The 22,792-nt window shown below is 43.8% G+C and overlaps 2 protein-coding genes and 1 long non-coding RNA gene across 3 annotated transcripts in view; 2 read left to right on the top strand and 1 right to left on the bottom strand.

Moving 5' to 3' along the window:
* Window positions 1-3,951, top strand: part of SCTR (secretin receptor) — a 92,775-nt gene extending 88,824 nt beyond the window's left edge. The window contains exons 12-13 of the mRNA XM_043995166.1: window positions 480-521; window positions 2,804-3,951. Of these exons, the coding sequence (XP_043851101.1) occupies window positions 480-521; window positions 2,804-2,977 (216 nt within the window). The 3' untranslated portion in view covers window positions 2,978-3,951. The remainder of the gene's footprint in view (window positions 1-479; window positions 522-2,803) is intronic.
* Window positions 3,952-7,373: 3,422 nt separating this feature from the next.
* On the bottom strand, window positions 7,374-16,022 carry TMEM37 (transmembrane protein 37). Its single transcript, XM_043997112.1, has 2 exons — window positions 15,888-16,022; window positions 7,374-11,309 (listed from the first exon to the last, which is right to left on the bottom strand). The coding sequence occupies exons 1-2, from the start codon at window positions 15,906-15,908 to the stop codon at window positions 10,752-10,754; spliced, it is 579 nt and encodes a 192-aa protein (XP_043853047.1). The 5' UTR covers window positions 15,909-16,022; the 3' UTR covers window positions 7,374-10,751.
* Window positions 15,719-18,196, top strand: LOC122750392. The gene is made up of 2 exons (XR_006355742.1): window positions 15,719-16,016; window positions 17,894-18,196. It is a non-coding gene; the product is annotated as an uncharacterized LOC122750392 (long non-coding RNA).
* Window positions 18,197-22,792: the final 4,596 nt, after the last annotated feature.

Below are 22,792 nucleotides of genomic sequence, written 5' to 3'. Positions count from 1 at the left end.
CACAAAAAAACAACATGGAGTGCCATACTTGGAAGATCTGGGTTCAAATCCTGCTTCTAATACCTACTAGCTCTAGGACCCCTGGGTAAGTCACTTACCATTTTAGAGCCTCAGTTTCCTCCTTTTTAAAATGGCGATAATAATGTTGCCTCTCACAGAAATTTGATGTACCAGTTGTTTTGGTAGATGGAAATGGAAGGTTAGAGGGCATAGCAGATCATGGGCTCTACTTAGATCTAGAGCTGCCATGGATGAAAGAGGCCATTTATTCTAACCCTTTCATTTTACAGATGAGGAAACTGAGGCCTGCAGAGTCTAAGCAATTTGCCTAAACCACACAGGTAGTGGGCATCAGAGCTAGAACTTAGACCTGGGTCCTTTGCAGCACCAGTGTTCTTTCTACTATACTGTGATCCTTCGAGTTCTGGATTGGGTCAGTTAGGTTGCCTTTCTAACACTGTGATTCTTTCCCTTGGCAGGGCTTGGTGGTGGCCGTCCTCTACTGCTTCCTCAATGGGGAGGTAGGTATTCATGGGATACTTCAGAAGAATCAAAGATTTCTAGTTCGGGGAGAAAAGGTTCCTGCAATACTTTAAAGGGATGTCGGAATGGGTTAGTACCAGGGGGCAGGAGACCCTGGGACAAACACAGAGGAAAATGATCCCAGAACCTGCATAGTTTCAGGACAACTGCCAACCTGGTTCCAGTCTTTGACTAACTCATACTTTATAGCTGCCTTTATCTCTTTTAGATGTCTCTGGTTATGCCCTTTGGCTCCTACTGAAGATGATAGTTGAGAACCTAGGGAGAAAGGACCCATGAGAAGAAATATCATATTCCCTCAAATCCACAGAGGCATTACTGAGGGTAACCCCTTGCCTCTATACTCACTGCCCTATCCCAAGATATACCAACACTCATTTTAGAGATTCTTTAAGGTCTTCAGAGTAGATTCTGAAACTTATCTCCCCATGTACTGATCGTAAAATTAGTAATCAAGGCAGTTTCTCCCATCCCCTCACTGATCCCCTGGAATGAAGAGCTGGATAGGAGGGTATACCAATAAGTCACTAATTACTTGTTAAGTTTTTACTGTGTCCTCCACTTTGTGTTGGGTGTTGCAGGGGAGACAAAACAGTAAAGATAGGAAACTGTTATAAATGATATTACAGAGGTGTTTTTCTACTGTCTCTGGGATTCATTTATATGTTATTGCCATGAAATTATATTAGGGCAACTTTTATTTGCTTTTGCCTGTGTGAGACATGGTCCTTGTTTTCAATGAGCTGGTAGTTTAGTTGGGCAGAGGAGAGAGACTGAATAAATGTAAGAATTCACTAAGTAGTTTCCTATTTTCCTCTTCAAAGTAGTCAGTTTTTAGAGGTGCAGGCAGGAGCTGGTGAGGATTGTGAAATTTTTAGTGTAAGCATTTACACCTAGAAATCAGCAAATACTGCAAATTAGTGCTCAGTTTTGGTGATCATCTAAACTAAGGAAAGTGACATAGAAAATATTAACAATGCACATGAAACTTTAAAGTATATCATGTACACATTTTTTTTCTCCTGAAAAGTTGGTTGTTCAACATTTACTAGCACACCCTTGGGCTTGAAGAGGATAAATTCTTATTCCAACAGTAAGTTGGTTTAAAATGGTTTGGGAACTTCTTTGGAAATGATCTTCAGAGTTCATTTATGAGCCACAAAAGATAAGATCTCATTACTTTGTTTTTGAACAAAACCCTAATTCCTTAGCTTACTTTATTCATTAGGACTTTGTTCTGAGCTTTTCCCAAACGATTTTTGGAAATTTCAAAAAAGTCAAGTTTTCTTTAAAGGGGAAAGATGTGTCACCACCATGGAGGGTAGTCAAAATGATGTCTATAAGGCAATTCCAAATGAACAACATCACTGGAGTAAGCATATTCCAAAGGTGACTGGTTTGATGAGAACAACACTTATTTGGAAGTATGAGTTATGGTGTTTGTTTAGAGAAAAAAAACACATTCATATCTCCTAAGAAAACATAGCATTTGGGGCAGCTAGGTGGTGCAGTGGATAGAGCACTGGCCCTGGATTCAGGAGGACCTGAGTTCAAATCCAGCCTCAGACCCTTGACACTTACTAGTTGTGTGACCCTGGGCAAGTCACTTAATCCCAACTGCCTCACCAAAAAAAAAAAAGCGATTAAGAAAACATAGCATTTAGTTCTAAGAGAACATGGGATTCAGTCTTTTTTGTTTTTTGTTTTTGCAGGGCAATGAGGGTTAAGTGACTTGCCCAGGGTCACACAGCTAGTAAGTGTCAAGTGTCTGAGGTCAGATTTGAACTCAGGTTCTCCTGAATCCAGGGCCGGTGCTTTATCCACCGTGCCACCTAGCTGCCCCCATTTCGTTTTTGGTTTTTTGAGTTATGGGATTCAGTCTTAAATGACTGACAAAGACTAGAAACTCCAAAGGACTATAGAATAGAGAAGACTGTCGGCTAAAATAGTCTTGGAAGGTTTCCTGGGGGAAGTGGAATTTAAGCTCCACAATAAAAGAAGAATAGTAATCAATCAACAAGCATGCATTAAGCACTACTATTTTCTAGGCACTATTCTGGTGCTGGGAATACAAAGACAAAAGAGAAATAAAGGAGCTCTCAAGGAGCTAACATCTATTGAGGGGTTGCGAGGAATAAGTGTGGAATAGGGTTTCAGGTTGATGGCACAGAAAGAGCAACGATGGAGAGCTGGGAATGAGCAGGATATGTGTGTGTAAATTATCTTGGTTAGAAGATTCACTTCTTGTCTCTGGGGGCAGGTGCAGCTGGAGATCCAGAGAAAGTGGCGGCAGCGGCACTTGAATAACTGGTTCTGGATGCGTCCATCAATGAGTTCCTCCTTCAGCAATGGAACCAGTGGCCTCACCCAGATGACTAAAACCAGCCCATCGGAGCAGGGCAGAGGAACTGCCTGGAAAGCCAGTGTCATCTGAGGGACCAGGGGCTAGGCAGATGGAAGAGATCTTGGTCGGGGGTTGGAAGCACCGACGAGCACTGAACTGCTCTGGAAAGGTGTAAGGGATGGCAGGTATCAGTAAAGAGAGGTTTCTCTGAGAACCACACTCTAGAGAGCCAGCTCGACTGTGGAATGCCTACCATGGCGACAGTGACAATTTCCGTGTTCCCAGCCTGGGTATACGTCCTTTTGCTTTTTCCTTTCTTTAGAGTACCAGTTCCTGATCTCACTTGGTTACCTCCCTCCCCCAATTCTTGGTCAGGTCTCTCTGAGACAGGAGGAGAGGAATCCCCAAAGCAAAGAAATTAGAATGGTGTTGAGCATGTGCAGAGGAAGGTAACTGGGACGGAGAAGTGACTTGAAGCCATGTCATAGGAAGAATGATGGAAAGATCTGGGTATTTTCAGGAAAATGATAACTATTTTAAAATATTTGAAGGGCTATCCCATGGAAGAAAAGAGTATATCTGACCTATGTGTTTATGGTTCCAGTGGGCAGGACTAAAACCAACTGGTAAAAGTTACAAAGATATTTTGAGGTACTTGGAAGGAAAGGATTGGGAATTCCAAGTTTCTTCTTATTCTCTTAGGAATTGGAATATGATGAAGAGGCCAGTTCACCTTTACACACTTCTCTTTCTCTTCTCCTATATACATAGCAGAAGGGTCAGAGAAGCCTTTTGAATCATGATTCTTTTCTCTATCCATCCTCACCCCTTGCAAAATAGTGTAAAGAGGTAAATTTGGTCCGTTGCCCTCATCTGTCTCCTCTGTCTCCTCATCTCTCATACACCTTTCTGTGTCCCATGCTACCCTCTCGAGCCACCTACTATTATCATAGTCATCTCACCCACACCACTGTAATTTAGCTGTACCTCACTCTCCCTGGACTGTCCAAAGTGACAACTAATGTAGTCATCTAATAAAAGACATAGACTGAAGTGGAAAGAAAACTGGATTTTGATTCAAAGGACATAGATTCAAATCCTTGCTCTACCACTTACTATCTGTATGACCTTGTAGAGGTCACTTAACTTCTCTGGTGCCCAGTTTCCTCTTATATAAAATGAAGAAATTGGACCAGAATAGTTTCTTGGATTCTTTCTGACCCTAAATCCTCTGATCCAAATCTTATCCCACCTCCCTTTCTTTGTCCTGTGCTTAAGGAAGGTGAGAGGAGATTCCTCTGTCCTTCCTTTACCCCCAGGTTTATGTGGGTAGTTTTTGTGAAGCCAGGGGAGGGGAGAATATACAGTAGGGTAATGTGGGCAATGGGCTAAATATCATGGAGGACAAGGGCTGAAAAGAGGCCATCAGATTTAATGATTCAGAGATTAAAAGTTATTATAAGGGTAGCTAGCTGGCGCAGTGGATAAAGCACTAGCCCTGGATTCAGGAGGACCTGAGTTTAAATCTGGCCTCAGACACTTGACACTTACTAGCTGTGTGACCCTGGGCAAGTCACTTAGCCCTCATTGCCCTGCAAAAAAAAGAAAAAAGAAAAGTTATTATAGAGAGGTGTTTCACCGAATGTAAACATAAATGTAAAAATATATTCATTTTCATAGGAGGAAGACAACATGCTTACCTTTCCTAAGGTTAGAGGAGTGGCTTGAATGGAGAGGGGACTTTTAGTCTGGGTATAAGAGGAGAGTGGCTCCAAGACAAGTAAGAGAGATTTGGGAGCAAAGGGGGCTTATGATTTCTTTTTTGTTTTGTTTTTTGTTTTTTGGGGTTTTTTTGCGGGGCAAAAAAGTGACTTGCCCAGGGTCACACAGCCAGTAAGTGTCAAGTGTCTGAGGCCGGATTTGAACTCAGGAACTCCTGAATCCAGGGCCGGTGCTTTATCCACTGTGCCACCTAGCCGCCCCCTTATTATTTCTTTTTTCTTTTCTTTTCTTTTCTTTTCTTTTTTTTTTTTTTTAGGGCAATGGGGGTTAAGCGACTTGCCCATGGTCACACAGCTAGTAAGTATCAAGTGTCTGAGGTCAGATTTGAACTCAGGTACTCCTGAAACCAAGGCCAGTGCTCTATCCACTGCGCCACCTAGCTGCCCCACCCCCGCCCCGCTTATTATTTCTTAAAACACACAATGTGGATGTAAATAGATATACCCCATGGCCCAGAAGCTAAGTTCTGGGTTTGCAGGGATGGCTCTTTGCAGTTTGCAGGATTCAGTCTTGGGGGTGGATGGGAGGATGCTTCCCAAAAATCATTCTTTGGCTCATGCTCCCATCCCCCGAGAATGTTAGAATTTGGCTCATCGTTGTCACCCTATCTAGGGTCTCCCCAGAACATCAGCATAGAGCCCATGTCCATGTATTTACTGGAGAAAGTAGAAGTGCCCTCAGTTCTCATGTAAGCATTCAGGTTAATGAAGCATCAATTACAGGGCAAACTTGATTTCACCCAGCACAGAAATTAGGGTTTGCTCCTCTATGTCATAGTTCTTTTCTATCACTTGCTGCTCCTTGACTTTGGGTCCTGTTTGGTTCAGGAACTATTTATCCTCTCTCCAGGAATACTGATTTAGGAACTCATGACTCTACTGATGCCTCTATCTGCTGCTGTCTCTGAGGACTATCTCAAGTTCTCAGAATCAATATTTGTTCCCAAGGGTCCACAGCTCTCATAATTGGAGGGTCTTAGAGATTATATACACTCCTAAAATATAATTGTAGAATGTTCTCATAGGCATGATTAGAGTTGGCAAGATAATAGCAATTTAAAAAACACAACAAAACTAAAAATTTCAAAACAAGGTAAAAAGGCCAACATTATACATACACACACACACACACACACACACACACACACACACACGCATGCATGCACAGAGACAGAGGCCAACATTACACACATATGGGGAAAGGGGAGGAGCAGGGAAAATGCTTGTTGCTTAAGTCAAGTAACCTTCTTTCTCCAGACTTGCAGTCCACAAGCATCCTTGATGTGACCCCCACCCCCACCCCAGAGATATAACCTCATCCAAAATTGAAGCTCTAGGTTTACATGGATCAGCTTCAATCTTGGCAGGGATGGGAGTTCCTACACCCGTACCCTAGGGACCCAAGTACATTGCGTTGTTCCTCTTTTCTCTGTGTCTCTCAGCTATGGTCTTTGTCCATTTCTTCAGATTTGTTTCTAATGCCTTTTAGAGCCTACATCCAAGAGCATAGGTCTGATTTACATGAGTCATGACTCAGTTTTCCTCAATGTGTTATAAATGGTCCAACAAGTTCTGAGGGGCACGGGTACTCTTTATATTCCATCAAGGAAATAGCATTAAAGTCCCAAATCTTGTGTCAATGTTTATGTGTTTAAAAGAGAGACATCTTCAATTAAGTACTCATTCTTCATCCTGGCAACCTCGACCAAAGCATTCCTGCTCACATTGTCTCTGTAGGTTTCCCTCCTTCCCACTTAGAACTTTTATTCTGATTGCACTGTAACCCATAAAAGAGAAACAAGAACGCTCAATTAACCTCCCCGTCACCCTTCCCTAAGCCCTACTCGCCAAGTTTTGTTTTGTTTTTTAGAAACAGGGAAAAGTTCATCTCCCTAGAAGGCCCAAGTATATAAGTAGAACCAGGATTTTAAGACAGGTACTTTGAATCAGTCCAGTACTCTGCTTCAGTACGTGTGAATTGTTAGACATTGTGTTTTTATAGTGTTTCCCAACCTAAACAATACTGTTGACTAATAACATTTTCTAAATTATCTGAGATTAGCTCAGCTCTCCTGGTCTCTTCATGGGATGGCTCTCAAATTTAAGATTAGGGACTAAAAAGGGATGAGGAGCTTTATGGAAGTGCATACTTTAGAAAAATAGGACTGTTGAGGAAGGGCACTAATTGTGGATAAAGCACCAGCCCGGCCTCAGACACTTGACACTTACTAGCTATGTGACCCTGGGCAAGTCACTTAACCCTCATTGCCCCGCAAAAAGAAAAGAAAAGATTATTATATTATTAAAATATTATTATATATATAAATAAGGGGGGGGGCAGCTAGATGGCGCAGTGGTAAAGTGCCAGCCCTGGATTCAGGAGTACCTGAGTTCAAATCCAGCCTCACTTAACTCTTACTAGCTATGTCACTTAACCCTCATTGCCCCATCAGATAGATAGATAGATAGATAGATAGATAGATAGATAGATAGATAGATAGATAGATAGATAAGGCAAGTTTCATTCTACTTTGGTTTGAGACAAGTAGAATTCCCTGCTGAGACTTAAGACCTTTTTGCTGAGCCTGGCTACCAATATGTGGGAAATGAAAGAAGGGAATAAGTTGATACCAATAGCCTTGGGTCCCTTCCACAACTCAAGGTGGCCCTATTGATAGACACACACTTAGAACCTGTATGAGCTGAATTACTTTATTGGACATCATTAGTTCTTGAAAGTTGACTCTTCATTTAAAGAACAAACACAACACAAAGAAACCCATTGAGGTTTAACACTGGAAAAGGTACACACGTTTGCCTTTTGCACTTAAGATACACATAGAAAATGTCCGAGTACAAATAAGTATGATCTGCAATTAGAACATCGATAGCAAATGTCTGAGTCCAATGTCTAGTCTCTCTTGCTGGAGAGAGGCTAAATAGCGAGGGGTAAAAGTCCCTTTGCTGATGCAGCTGGGCTTCCCACGATGACCAGAGAAGAGTGAGCTTCAAAGTCTCCTGAAGGTCCTAAAGTTTCCCTCCAGAAAAGCAATGAGCTCCCTGGCCACTCAGCCTCAGTGGCAGGGGTAAGACCAAGGTTAGCCTAAACAATTGGGGTTTTTTTTTTAGGTTTCCCTGGGGTCAGTCACAGATTTCACCATGGGGAAAGGGCCTTTTGATTTAATGTCAATAGAGCTGCTGGAAACTCAGGGACAGTTTGATGATTCCTTTCCTATTCCATCTCATCCTGCCCCCACAGTCCTCACAGTTATCATCCCTCTGTCAGGATTTTGGTGTTTACTTTTACACCTATCTGCACTGTCCATAGAATTTAGATCCCCATCCCGGTTTCCTACTGTATCTTTACCCTAATGCTGTCTTTGTCATTCACAATGTCACCAATCCCCAATCATTAGTTGACATTCAGAAAAAACTGCCCCTAGATCCTTAATCCTTGTAAACCTCTACTCACTTTCTCAAAGATCCCAAACTAGAAAGAGTCTGGGATTAGGAGAATAGTATTTAACTGTCTGGTTGCAGCAATTTCAGCTTGTCTCTCCCATAATGCTATAAGGTTATTGACAAACGTTTGCTATCCCTTGGTCCCTGGAGCCTTCACCCAGAAAGACTTCCATTTTTTTTTATGCTCAGGGGCATATTATGCTTTAAAATGCAGCAATATATTTGTTTACAAGTGACTAAATAGACCAGAGCATGGACACCTTTCTCAGACTGCTCATTTCCCCTTGGCTCTACCAAATAAGTGTTAAAACCAAGTAATTAGTGTCTTGGTAGGTAAAGCATAAAGCTGGCCACCCCCTCCAAAAGATAAATGCACAGAGTGGCCCTAAAAAGGGTGGTGACTAGAATGGAACATGCAGAGAACACAGCAGGTAGGACACTGGTCAGTTGTGTCAAGGCAAGTCAGTGGGTAGGGGCTTTCAAGGGGAGAAAAAGACATGTTTGACGAAAGTCTGAGCAGAGGGGAAGAGGCTGAGATTAACCAGTACAGATCAGATGGACAGAAGGAGAGGGAAGACCTGATGGGCAGAGCTACAGAAATGAGAAGAATATCAACAGTTAGGAATGGAAATAATGGACTGAGGAAAACCCTCCACCCCAGAGTGCCCCTGGGAGGACCTGGAAGGGAGACAATATAAAGCTAAGGAATGCAGATAAAGTCCAGCTGGCAAAGATGGTCATCTCTATTTCCCTATCTAAGAAGGAACCCTCCTCCTCAGAAACACACACACACAAACTTAATGATGGACATTAATCATTACCCAAGGTCTGACACCCAGCAATTGGCAGAGTCTAGCAGGTCAAGGTATGTGTACTAATTACAGCTTCTTGCTTTTAAAGCTGTGGTGTTCTGGGAATGGAAAACATTGAATTAATTCACTCTCCTATTTAAGCTGTTACTGGTGCCTGCTTGAGCAAGCAAGCAAGCATAAACACAGCAACTCACTGACACACACATGAATGTGTCCTTGATCTTAGAAGTCAGTAAAAGCCAACTCAGTGAACTTGGACCAGAAAAGGAAAATCACCTGGCCAGCAGGTAGAAAACAATAACCCTTCACCTGAACTCCTCTCTCCCAGAGAGAGGCATCTGCATTGCCAGAGGCCTCACAGGCCCAACTATGCAGTGATGGAAGGACAACCCCCCTCCCAATTCAGGGATCCAATTAAACCAGATCACACCAACAAGTTTTTTAATTGAGCTCCAAATGTGTTCATGGGATTGTAAAGACATTTGGAGCTCCAAATCAGCCGCATGCCTCAGAAGACTGTCAGGCAGGTAACACTCCATAAAAGCACCCCGGGGTCATTCCACTACTGGGGAAGATGAAGGACAAAGATTTAAAAATTCTTCAATTGAAAAATTTAATAAATTTGATATGAAGTCTGAAATGCATAAAGAATGAAATTCCCTCAAGCTCTTTCTCCTTTCAACAATGAAATGGTTGTTTAACCTTTGGAAATTTGCATCAGTTTGAATGGAACTGGTGATTTTCCTGGAAATATTTACCTTTTTAAAGAGTGGATTCTTATCTTTAAAATGGGGGTGGGTGGGGAGAGAGGGCAATAATATTGAAAACTTAAGCCAAGTAAATACTTCTACTTTCATTTTTCTGGGCATTTCAGGGCAAAACTGGGTTTTAGGTCCGAATCATGGGGAAAAAACAGGAAGGGGGATAGGAAAGGAGATAAGGGAGGTAAGGGATAGGAAAGGTTAAGGGAGGAGATAGAGCAGGGGGAAGGAGAAAGTAAGGGATAGTTGCAACCAAACCAGACTAAGCAGTAATTCTTAGAAACTCCTCTGATGTATGTGTTCTCTTTTAATGGGACATAGCCACCTGGAAGAGATACTCCTGGAGAAAGCTTTTTGAGGTCACAGATGAATCCTAGAAGGGCTGGGCCAGGAGGGAGGAGTTCCTCAAGAATAATCTAGGCTTAAAGTTATTTGTAGTAGCTCTGTGGACCCTATGCTAATATAGGAAAAGTTAAGTGTGAATTTCTGGCATGGATGCCACACTTCAAATGCTGTTGAAGATAGGCAGAGAAAACGACCTTAAAATTCTTTAATTAAAAAAAAATGATAAAGGAATCTGTTGTCTTGGGTTTCCTACCTCTTGAATCTAGGTGGACTCCCCCTCCTTTGTACTCTGCAACTGAGCTGTCACCTGGGGTTTCCTTGACTGCATACCCCACAGGTCATAGCCAACCTTTCGAAGGGCATCTTTCTACCCTAGAAACAAAACTTTGGAATACTTTCAGCTTCTTATTTGACCATTGGAAGATCCCTTCCTTAAACCGTTCCCACAGCCCCAGCCAATTTGACTTCTCAGCACAATTACTGGCATCTGAGCCTTGACTCCAATCCTTTTTTCTTAAGACCTCTGGATGAATGAGAACAAGGGGTTTTGTTTTTTTAAAATAATCCAAAAACTCCACAAACAAAAGGTACATGACTTTAAAGAAATCAGTGGCTTTACAGACTCCATTTCTGTCAGGCATTGAGTAGTTCATTCTCTGGAAGTACTGAGATCTCTCATTTTCTAAAAATGATTTGGTCCATTTCACTGGTATGTGATGCTATTGATGTGAAGGCCACTGATTCCATTTAGGAAGAAGAGGAAGTTAGATGTGAATTGACACCAGAACATCAAGGTGAGACCTGTGAAGGTGACCTGGTCCTTGAAGATGATCACAAAACTGAGGAACCCCACAGAAGACAAGGCAAAAGAAATTAGGATGAAGGTGGAACCCATAGCCCATTTCCTCCGAGAGTGGGCATCTTCGCACACCTGGGAGAACATCAGGAGCTCCAGGCCAAAGATAGCCACCACCACGGCCAGCGCCCCCATGCTTCGGGCCAGGACCATGCCCATGCCCACTGGTCGTCCATCCACCTGGGCAAGGTGCAAGTCCGTGAAGCAATTCAGCTCACCATTAATGGTGAAGGTGCAGACGTGCCACAGGCCGAAGAGCTGATCCTTCACCAGGAGCCAGCGACCATCAAATATGGAGATGGAAGACAGGACCACAGCAATGGCAGCACACAAAATGATCAGGGTTCGGATGCATGATTCGAAGAAGGACTTGGTTGGCCTCTTCTGAGCCGGCAGCTTCTGAACCTGGAAGACAGTATACCACATGAAATGAGAGGTTCTACAGTCTAGCAGCAGTGTCCTCTTGAGCTTTATCAAATTAATTAACATAGGTGAAGTGCCCTGCAAATCTCAAAATGCCTCCTTGTTACTCTGTCTCTTGAACCTGCCCTATGCTTTTGTAGCTCTAAATTTTTTTTTTCTTTTCAGGGCAATGAGGGTTAATAAGGGTTAAGTGACTTGCCCAGGGTCACACAGTAAGTGTCAAGTGTGTGAGGCTGGATTTGAACTCAGGTCCTCCTGAATCCAGGGCCAGTGCTTTATCCACTGTACCACCTAGCTGCCCCAGTAGCTCTAAATCTTTGTTCCAGCCATTCCTTCTCCCTAGAATGTCCTTTTGGCCCCTCCAGGACATATTCATATCTAATGAAGTCTAATGGAAAGAGCTGGTTGGGAAATCAAACCCAGGGTCTACTCCCAGCACTGCCACTAACATGTTAGGTCACCTTGGGCAAGTCATTCATATAGGATGGTATGATGTATAGCACAGAATTGGAATAGATTATAAAGATAACTTAGCCCAATCCCCTCATTTTATAGCTAAAAAAACCTGAGGGCTAGAGGGAATAAGTGATGTGCCCAACATCACACAGGTGGTCAGAAGTAGAGGTAGGAAGCATTTGGACTTGGATCTTCTGATTTCATATATGTACAAGGAAGACTACCTCTTCTGGGCCTGAGTTTCAACTGCAAAATGGTTTCTCAAGAATGAGCTGAGAGGCAGCTAGGTAGTGCAGTGGATAATACACTGGCCCTGGATTCAGGAGTACCTGAGTTCAAATACTGCCTCAGACACTTGATACGTACTAGCTGTGTGAACCTGAGCAAGTCCCCCCGCCCCCCCCCCCACAAAAAAAAAGAATGAGATGAGCAGAAGGTTTTGAAAAAACAACATCGGGGCAACTAGATGGTACAGTGGATAGAGCACCAACCCTGGAGTCAGGAGTACCTGAGTTCAGATCTGTCCTCAGACACTCGACACATACTAGCTGTGTGACCCTGGGCAAGTCACTCAACCCCAATTGCCTCACCCAACCCCCCCCCCCAACCCAGCATTGTTGGCTTCTTGATAAAATATTAGAGGGAACTGGCAGCAAGGATGACTGCCTGGAGAAAATGGTGTTGACTGTAACCCTGGTGGGATGGGTGGGAAGAAGAGGCTGCCCAGTGTATGAGAATCACTCTTACTTTCCCTTTCCACTTACTCACTCTGAGTTCCACTATATTAAATAAAGTTTTTTGCTTTCAAATCACAAGTGTACCTATGATTGCACTTTAAACTCATTCAAGTTTTGTGAAGTAGGCAGGGTAGGTATTATAGCCATCGTCATTTGGAGAAACTGAATCACTGAGAGACTGTCACTTGCCTGAAACCCAAATGCTATGGGAAGTAGCTATGAGTTGACATGCCCCTCTGTCTTTGGTCAGTAACAACACATGATGGTAGTCACTGCTCAGCGGCTAACTACATCAGCTTTGTAACCATGGGCAATTCACTTAAGCTCTGTTGAGTTTCTTTTTCTTTTCTTTCTTTTTTTTTTTTTGCAGGGCAATGAAGGTTAAATGACTTGCCCAGGATCACACAGCTAGTAAGTGTAAGTGTCTGAGGCTGGATTTGAACTCAGGTCCTCCTGAATCCAGGGCCAGTACTCTATCCACGGCACAACCTAGCTGCCCCCTGTTGAGTTTCTTGATAGGTAAAATGGGGGTGATGGCATATGTACTATCTATTTCATGTGGATAAACAGGTTTGGAAAAACTAAAAGATTTGGGGGTTGTTTTGGGGTGTGTTTTTTTGAAAACTATGAAAAGGTCCCCAACATGAAGTTATTATCATCATGAGATGAGTGATCTCTAATATCCCTTTCAGCTCTAAATCTTATGATTCCTCCATTAGATTGTAAGCTCCTTGAGAGGAGGGACTGTCTTTTGCCTATTTTTGTAAGCCCAGCACTTAGCACACAGTGCCCGTCACATGTAGGCACTTAACAAATATTTACTGATTGATTGATCCCCCAATTGTAGCCATGGACAGAGAAACCTTTCACCCTTAAAGACAGCTCTATCAGCAAAACTGGTACACACTGCTCCACCTGTCCTAGGTAGAAAAAGGACTTTAGTCTACAGGGCTACCCAATATCAGAAAGATATTCAGTGGTGGAAGTGTTTTGTTTGTTTTTAAAGAATCACTGAATTCTCAAGTTAGCAGGGAGATTAGAAGATTAATGATATCTCTTATTACCCTTTCCTCTGGACTAGGTTACATTCAAACCACTTCACACACCAAAAAAAAAAAAAACCCAAGTATTCTTAAATTTCTTCTCTTTCTCTCTGTCTGTCTCTCTCTCTCTTTAAAATTTTACCAAGGTCCCTTATAATTCTAATATTCTGTGGTTCTACTTCAATAGTTTCAATGAGTGAGAATTACTTCTACCCATCCATGGCTTTACTTTCTCTGAGTCTCCACCCCAGTAATGGTAAGTTGGTGGACCTGCTAGAAATTGCCAACATCTGATTTTCTTTTAAAGAGTCAACCTGGCAGCAAGCAAGCAAGGAAGGAAGTTAGCTAGAAAAGCAAACCTGTGTTCTCTTACTAAACATAATGGCAAAGCAAACTCCATGATCCTTGAGAAACACATTTTTTGGAACTGCAATTTAGGCTGCAAGAGAGAAGGAAAACTGCTCACAGAGCAGATCATTTCCCCATTGCTCTAACCCTGAACTACTCAGTCATCCCAATCCCCATTGCAGGAACTAGATCTTTTTGTTTTCTGTTGTAATCCTACAGTAGTTATTCCATAATCTCTTACAACTCCAAAAAAAAGGAAAAAGGTCCTTGAAGAGTTTGATTTGGGGGCAGCTAGGTGGCGCAGTGGATAGAGCACCGGCCCCGGAGTCAGGAGTACCTAAATTCAAATCCGGCCTCAGAGACTTAACACTTACTAGCTGTGTGACCCTGGGCAAGTCACTTAACCCCAATTGCCTCGCTTAAAAAAAAAAGAGTTCGATTCGAAGACCTATTAGGTTAGAAAAGCTTTTTACAAATTAGACAGATTATTCATAACTCCCAAAAATTCGAATACTTTACAATTTTCAAAACACTTGCATTATTTTGTTTGTTCCACAGAACAACCTGGTGAAATAGGCAGGGTAGGTAATAATTGTTCCCACTTTACAGATGAAGAAACCAAGGTCCTAGGAGTTTGAAAAACTGAAGGTCGGGGCAGCTAGGTGGAGCAGTGGATAGAGTACCTGCCTTGGATTCAGGAGAACCTGAGTTCAAAACCAGCCTCAGACACTTGACACTAGCTGTGTGACCTTGGGCAAGTCACTTAACCCCAATTGCCTCACCAAAAACAAATAAAAACAAAAAACAACAAAGAGTAATTATCATTAAAAAAAGAAAAAAATAAAAACTGAAGGTCACTCAGCTAGTTAAGTGGTTAACTAGAACCCAGGTTTTTTTGTCTCTCAATCTGAGAGGGCAGCATACGGCTTTGCCACTTTGGAGGAGTAGAGAAGGGTGGGAATTGGGAAGGTGGAAATACCTGGATATAACAGAAGGGAAGAGAAGCTTTCTGTCTCCAGCCTTAGGTCTCTTACCAGCAATTCCTGATACTTTCTTACTTTACAAATGGATCCCCGAGCATCCGAGCCTCGGGTACTTTTACAAATTCGTTTACTGAACCAATAGAGCAAAGTGGGAAAGGCAAATACGTTTGGCTGTCGGAGAAGGTGGGAGGGGTTAAGAAAGGCATGATTTAAAAATTAAAACACCCAACTTTGTATAAGGAGCCCCTAGCAATTAGATAATATTCTGAAATAAAAAGACAGAAGCTCTGAAAAGATCTGGGAAGAGTGCAAACAAACAGCAGTAGAGTTTTGTTTTTGTTTTTAAAGTCAACTGGCAAAAACTTTTCGGGGAATCCTACTACAGCTGTCGCACTGTAGGAAAACGTCAAGTCATCCTCGGGCTTGAAATTGGACGCATGTTTTCCAACTTGCTCTCCCTTTGGCTTTATTCTAACATCCTATTTTACACTTCCTTTTTCTGGGGGAAAACCTCTCAATGGCTAGTGCTACCCCTAGAGCCGGGCGCCAGAGGTCCGATGGAATGTCTGCAGGAAGAGCGGGCAGAGAACAGAAGAGACAAGTGTCTATCTCCCGAACTGTCTTTCGCACCTCTCCACACCGCATTCAGCCCCAGAGCAGAAATGAACTCAGAAGGGGAAACAAAGGCTGACACCCAGGAGTAAATACCGCAAGCCGGAGATGTCCCGAACTGTCTCAGGCAGCAGCCAGCGGAGAAAGTCACCTCCAGGCCAACTTGAGGACCAGAACAAGCCAAATTCGTCTGCAAAGGGGTGGCGGTGGGGAAGGAGCGGACGCCTCACTGCCCAGCCTCCGGGATCCCGGAGAGTACAGGGAACGCAGCCCGGAGCTGGGATGGGTACGGAGAACCCTCTGTTCCTCAGTAGGAGACACCCCCGCCCCAGGGCAAAGCTCCTCGCGGCATCTCCCTCCTCGAGGTCCCCTCCCGTATACCTGAATCGCGATGGCCGTCATGCTGCTGGGAGGACTGCGAACCCAGCTGATGGTCGAAGCAGCCTCCACTCCTCCGCCCAGGCCAAAGTGCCTGCAGCAGCTGGCTGACTAGTAGCCACCGCACGTCGGGTGAGAAGGGGCGGAGCCAAGACTTGGGAGGCAAGGGGCAAGGGGGAGGGGAGGATGGTTAAAAACAGAGCAATTAACCCCAGGCTGGTTGCCCCGCCCCGCCCCAGGCTACCCTAGGCTGCTCTCCTTACGCTGAGTCAGCTAGTGCGGTCCAGAGGAGTCCCGAGAGATGTTGGGGGGAGGCGCAATTAGGGCGATGGGTTTTGGGGAAGTGTATGCACGGGCTAAGCGTGGGGGGAGCTGGACTGCGAAGGGGACCGCTAGGGAGCCGGGGGAGAAGGCGCTGGGGAAAGTTGGGGCTGGGCTCCCGCGGCTAATATGCTTGTTTTCAGTAGAAAGGTGTCACGTACTTGCTAATGTGTCACCTTCAAATAGATCTCGGGTTTCATTTGTGGGGCCGGTCTCCCCCACTGGAGTATAAATTCCTCGAGGGCAGGCAGGCGGGTAACGGGAAGGGCTAAGGAGACAGAAACTACCAGTGACCTTGGGCAAGTAATTTAACTTACGAGATTGGTGGGAAGAGAAAAATAACCTTTTGTTTCCTTCAAGGGTTTGTAGTGGGGGTAAAATAGAGTAGATATGAGAGTGCTTTTTTCTTTCTTTCTTTTTTTTTTTTGGTTTTTGTTTTGCAGGCAATGGGAGTTAAGTGACTTGCCCAGGGTCACACAGCTCAAGTGTCTGAGGCCGGATTTTAACTCAGGTACTCCTGAATCCAGGGCTGGTGCTTTAATCACTGCGTCATCTAGCTGCCCCTGAGAGTGCTTTTTAAAAAAAGTCAGTCCCTTGGGAGCAGCTAGGTGGCGCAGTGGATAAAGCACCGGCCCTGGATTCAGAAGGACCCGAGTTCAAATTCGACCTCAGACACTTGACAATTACTAGCTGTTCGACTCTGCTCAAGTCACTTAACCCTCATTGCCCCGCAAAAAAAAATGACAATAATGAAAAAGTACCTTCTTAGGTTTAAAAAAAAACCTCAGTCCCATTCTACCTATTTAAGCAGTTTCTGGGTGATAGGTGCTGGATTTACAAAGATAGAATACTATCTCAGCGATCCAGGGTCTAATTCCAAAATACAAGCACACAAATAACTAGGTTAGGAGGGAAGTGCAAATGAGGTGTCCCGGCAAAGTACTATGAGAAATTTGAGATGAGAGGGCCTTTTCACCTTTGGCTGAGGGGCAGAGGTCAGAGGTAGCTTGTGAGTTGGGCCTTGAATAAATGGAGACACATCAACAGATAAATATAGGGAGATGGGGGGTGGGGAGAGACCATTCCAGATATTGGAGATTTTGTGAACAAAAATAAAAAAGAGGGAGCAGAGCAGAGGATGAAAGGAGGGACAGAGGGTACTCTTGTCCTGCTCCAAAGGAAAACCGTAGAGAATAGCTGTAATATAAGGTTAGACGTTGTAGGGGCCCTGGGTTTCTGCTATGGGCACTTGATAGGAATGGGGATTCACATGGGGTTTTTCATGTAAAAGTGACAAGATCAAGTTTAGTATAGAATAGAGACAGCCACACTGATGAGTTTATTAGTCCAGAAATGACTGAGATCTGAATAGGGTGGTTGCAGTATAAATTCAGGTTGCCAAAGATATGGAGGAGGCAGAAAGGACTTTGTTGTGTTTGGGTGAGGAAGGGGGGAGAACCATTGAAGATTCCAGAGTTTTGAGACTCAGTGGGAAAATGGGTGAGTTCTTGCTTCATTTTACCCTAATCACCCCTGGACATCACCTCTTAGCTTTCTCTTCCAGCCTTCTTTCTATTCTCCTCAAAGGGTTATTATTGAGTTGTTTGTCCCCTTGTCACCCGATTTGGGGTTTTCTTGGCAAAGATACTAGAGTGCTTTACTATTTTCTTCTCCAATTCATTTTACAGATGAGAAAACTGAGGCAAACAGGATTAAATGATTTCCGCAGGGTTACCTAGCTGGTAAAGTGCCTGAGGCCAGATTCAAACTCATGAAGATGAATCCTCCTGATTCCAAGCCCAGTGTTCTATCCACTACACCACCTCGATGCCTCCTTAACAGATTATCTCTCCCCCTCATTAGAATGTAAACTCCTTGAGGGTGTCGACTGGACCAGAACCGGTCCATGACAAGGGCAAGGACTCTCTTTTGCTAGCATTTGTATCCCCAACGATCAGCACAGTGCAATGAATAAATTCTGATTCTCTGTTTTTGTGAATTTCTCCGTGTCTTTGTGTGTGTGTGTGTGTGTGTGTGTGTGTGTGTGTCTTCTGTCTCTCCCTACATTCTCTCTCTCTCTCTCTCACACACACACACACACACCACTGTTGGATGGGATATTAATGCTACCACTCTGTGTAGGCGGCTGTGCCACACTAGCTCTTAGATGATATTTCAGCCTAGGGGCAATAGATGAGCCCTTCAGATGCACCTGCTAGGCTTCTCTGCTGCTTTAGGGAGTTTATGTTAAATTGAAAAATTAGGCATGCAATCACAGTCACATACACACGTGAGAGTCTCCAGTTAGGAAAATTCCTAACATTTGGGCAGAGGCCTGGCTCTCTGCCTTAATTTAATTTTTGTTTATCTCCAGCTAACCCCTGGCCTCTTTGATTCAGGCAAAATTCAGGTTTCCAGTCTGGGTAGAGAAGTGAACCAAGGGTTACTTGTTGACTTGTCTGTTGATAAACAGGTACGGGAGGGGAAATTGGGGGAAACACAGACCTTTTCTTAGAACCTCCCTCTGTCCTTGAATAATGGGTACAGGAGCAGCTTCAGCCTGAATCTTCTGCTCAGTGATGCCTGCAAGGCCAATGACTCTCTGGGATCCCTCCCTTCTTTGTCCAAGCTCAGTCTTCTTTTTTTCCCCCTTTCTCTTTCTTCTGCTGCCCCTTGGCTGCTGATTATTTCCAACTCAGTTCCTGAAGTCTCCCACTCATTCCTCTGTGTGTATCTTTATTGTTTCTGTCTCCCATTAGAAAAAAACAACAACAAAAAATTCCATCCTATAGTCCCAATTTCCCTAGCTTTCTTTGGAAGCTAGCAAGAAATACAGCTCCTGGGACCTTTGGGGCATTAGGTACCCCCCCCCCAACAAGTCCAAGTCTTACCAGAATGATTTTTACATATCTATCATTTCTGAGCCATTGTGCTTCTCTGTGGCTCCAGGTTACCCTGGGGAAGGGTGGCAACACCCACTCTGGATTACTCTGGGGCCAGCTTCTTGACATGGGGCTTAGGATAAATCAGAAGTTTCTCTTATAAGAAGCAAAACCAAAGATGACCAGATAACAGGACAGACATATGGGGGAATCAAGGGACTATTAAAGTTTAGATTGACCAACTAGATATCAGGACAGACTCACCTAAAAAATAAGAGGAGATAAAATTCTATAGCCAGAAAGTCACTTAGGTGTGGCTATTACCTGACTGGAGCTAGAAAACAGAGAACCCCAAAGGCCAGGACTATCATTTAAAAAAAAAAAATCTCCCTGACTCTCAGGAATTTGACAAGCATCCAGGCTTTCCCTACCCCACCCCAAAAAGGAACTTACTTTTTCAGGTGGTTATCCCATTTATCCTCTTTTCCTTCTCTTTCTTCCTTCCTTTCTTTTTTTTTTTTTTTGTGGGGCAATGAAGGTTAAGTGACTTGCCCAGGCTCAAACAGCTAGTAAGTGTTAAGTGTCTGAGGTCGGATTTGAACTCAGGTACTCCTGACTCCAGGGCCGGTGCTCTATCCACTGGGCCACCTAGCTGCCCCCCACCCCCACCCCCATATCCTCTATAAAAGCTTTTGCCCTCCTTCTGTTCTGGGGGGAGAATGTTTCTAAAACACCTTCTCTCCAGGGTTGAAGTCTTTGATTTAACCCTCGGTCACTTTCTCTAGTGCCAAATAAAAGACCATTTTAAATCCTAACTGGACTATATGTGAGTGTAATTCTTTACTGAGGAATGCCTAAGGACCCCCACCTTTTTCCTGTGACACTTCTTGCCTCCCCACACTCAATTCTTAGTGAAGTAAAAACATTTCCATTCTCAGCCTATATCATGCGTAATTTAAATTTCTAAATGTAGGTTCTAATCTGTCCCCCCAGTTTTGGGGGAAACTAACTAAAATCACTGATAAACGAGTTTAGGTTTTTTAAGAGTTTATTGAAAGATAGTAAAAGAAAGAGAAAGATTGAGAACAGAATTCCTATAATCTGGCAATCCTAACTTTCCTAACTTCCCTGTGAAGTCCTCTGAAGTCTTCTCTCCACCACGTCATGGCCAGGAACCAAAAGAGAGCAAGCTCCCTGCGCAGCCTCCACGTCTCCTTCCTGTCCCCTCCCAGAAATGGGAGGTTCTTCAAGCTGATTGGTTGACTGTGTTGGAAGGTGGTCAAAGTTCAAAAGTTGTTAGGTTCTGAGAACCACGCTTTCTTAAGTACTCTTAAGTACCAGCCAGTTGTGCTTACAATCTAGTAAGTGGTCAACAGTAAATTGCCTTATCTAATTCAGTCAATTTAAATCTCCAGGTGGGTCCCTGAGTATCTGCTAAATCCATTATCTTAACACAATCACTATCAGAGAGGATGCAACCATTAGTGGAAAAGAAGACTGGGGGTTTTTCCTGTGGGTTTTATTTGCTTTGGTGGCATGGTAGAAAGAGGCACTGAATCTGGATTGAATTCTGATTCGGATACCAGCTCCGTGTCTCTAGGCCACCCACACCCCCTCCAAAAGGGGACAATAACTCTCCAGGCTCCCTAGCTCCCAGGCTTCTTGGGAGGGAAGTACCTGGTAAACCTTAAAGCTGCATATATTTATATTAGCTATTGCCCTGAGGAACATTTGCTTTATATAGGCTCTGGTTTGAGAATCTTAGGTAAAGTGTTAACCGGTGTGAATAGTAGGTTCATTTATTCAACAAGCATTTCTTGAACACCTAGTATGTGGTAGGCATAGGCTAGACATAGGCACTGGGATTTCGAAGGTGAAAAAACAGTCCATGTCCTCAAGGGGTCTATATCTTCTAGGGTTGAGCATTCTTTATTCTCTAAACCTCAGTGTTGGGGACAGAATACAGGTAGTAATGGAGGAGAAATCAGGATCTCTTCAAAGAGCTCCCATTCTCATGGAAATGGACATGGTCACTTCCTTGGGGAACTCCAGCTTTGATAGAAGAGACATTTTAAAATCAGTTCATCATTTATTACACACTTGATGAGATACCTTTTGGGCAGGTGGGGCTCATTAGCCTTGGCAGCAACCCGCCTAGGGGAAGGAAACCCTGATTTTAAACCTCTGCTGCCTTGTGGCTATACCCATATATGGGAAAGGCTTTGGTAGTTAACCCGATGAAAAATCAGGAGTCGGAGTCTCTTAGGCAGTTGGATGTTGGACATCACATCCCTCTGGCAACTCCTGCGGCAGCAGTGGTGCCAAACTGTATTGGCTCTGCCTCTCCTTTGGATCCACCAATGTCTCAGAGAGGGAAAACCTGCTGCATGGGCAACAGCTTGTTTTCCATATTGATCTGCCCAGGCCAGTGCCCTGAAGAGGACACTCCAGCTACTCCTCATAGGGCAGATACAACACGGGATGTGGCAGTTACTGGTTACTCAGGAGCTGCGGCTCCCGTATCAGACTGCACAGCCACGCTATGGCCTGTGGCTCTTCAAGGCACTGATCCATGGTCGAGACTGGTGGAGGCCTACTGATGAGATACCAACAAGTATTTATGGGTGAAAACTACAAAATTTACTGAGAACTGATTCCCCACCCAGTCCTCTCTTTCCCAGACAAATGAATTGCCTGGGGCTGACTGTCTTTGTCATTTCCAGACCTTTTTTTTTTTTTTTTTTGCGGGGCAAGGAGGGTTAAGTGACTTGCCCAGGGTCACACAGCTACTATGTGTCAAGTGTCTGAAGTCGGATTTGAACTCAGATCCTCGTGAATCCAGGGCCAGTGCTCTATATACTGCACCACCTAGCTGCCCCTATTTCCAGATTCTTGATGGACTTATGGACCTTCCCCTAAGTAACTTATCCCCTCCCAATGTTCCCACCTTACTCCCTGGACTTTATGTTATTATGTAAAAAGAGTCCACCTACATTAAGTAGTTTCTATTCAGAGTCAGTAATGCCTTTACTTAAATTAAGGGCAGTTGAACCTGTGACAAAAGAAATATGTCACTCTGGAGCAATCTTTCGGTTCTCTTTTTGTTCTGTTACCCCATAAAACCCTGTCTTCTGTTCCCATCTTTGGGTATTCCTAGCTTCTGAGCTTTGCGATACCACGAGCTATATAGTTCCTCTGCCCTTATTTCTCCTGTATTGTTTCCTTAATTTCCAGGTTAACATGGGGCACCTACCATGACATCTGTATTAGGTGCCATGAAGAAAAAGCATGACAGTCCTAGCTCCTAGGGATTTATGAGAGGGCCTTGCCCTAAGGTGGTTTGTATTCTGTGAGAAAATAATGGATTTTTTTGAATGTCCAAAGGCCCCAGCTTGAGGGGATTGATTATATTAAGATTGATTGGATTGACTTTGTTTATTGACTCATTTGAAGTTGACTTGATTGAAACCATACCAACCTGAGAGGCTGGTTCTTAGTGAGTGGGTTCTCTGGCCTCAGTACATTCTTCTCATGGACTGCCCTCAAGTCCAGTGAACCAATGGATTTGAGTAATGCTAGCCAATTAGCTTGAAGCTGAGTATAAGGACCACCTCTCCTCCAGAATCAGAGAAAGCTTCCACTCTCAGTTGGGCTCTTGGACAGGCTCATGGTGGAGGACTTGGAGGAAGAAGCAGGCCAGGCTGC

Source organism: Dromiciops gliroides, chromosome 3, assembly GCF_019393635.1.
Source record: "Dromiciops gliroides isolate mDroGli1 chromosome 3, mDroGli1.pri, whole genome shotgun sequence".
NCBI classification, from domain to species: Eukaryota; Metazoa; Chordata; class Mammalia; order Microbiotheria; family Microbiotheriidae; genus Dromiciops; species Dromiciops gliroides.
The sequence above is the reverse complement of the archived record's forward strand: the minus strand, read 5'-3'. Positions and strand labels throughout refer to the sequence as shown.

What these genes read in the sequence shown, in the direction of transcription:
- TMEM37 (XM_043997112.1), bottom strand. Translation starts at nt 15,908, where the DNA reads ATGACGGCCATCGCGATTCAG. An exon ending in TGACGGCCATCGCGATTCAG is followed by an intron (nt 11,310 to 15,887) that starts GTATACGGGAGG and finishes ACTGTCTTCCAG; the next exon opens with GTTCAGAAGCTGCCGGCTCA.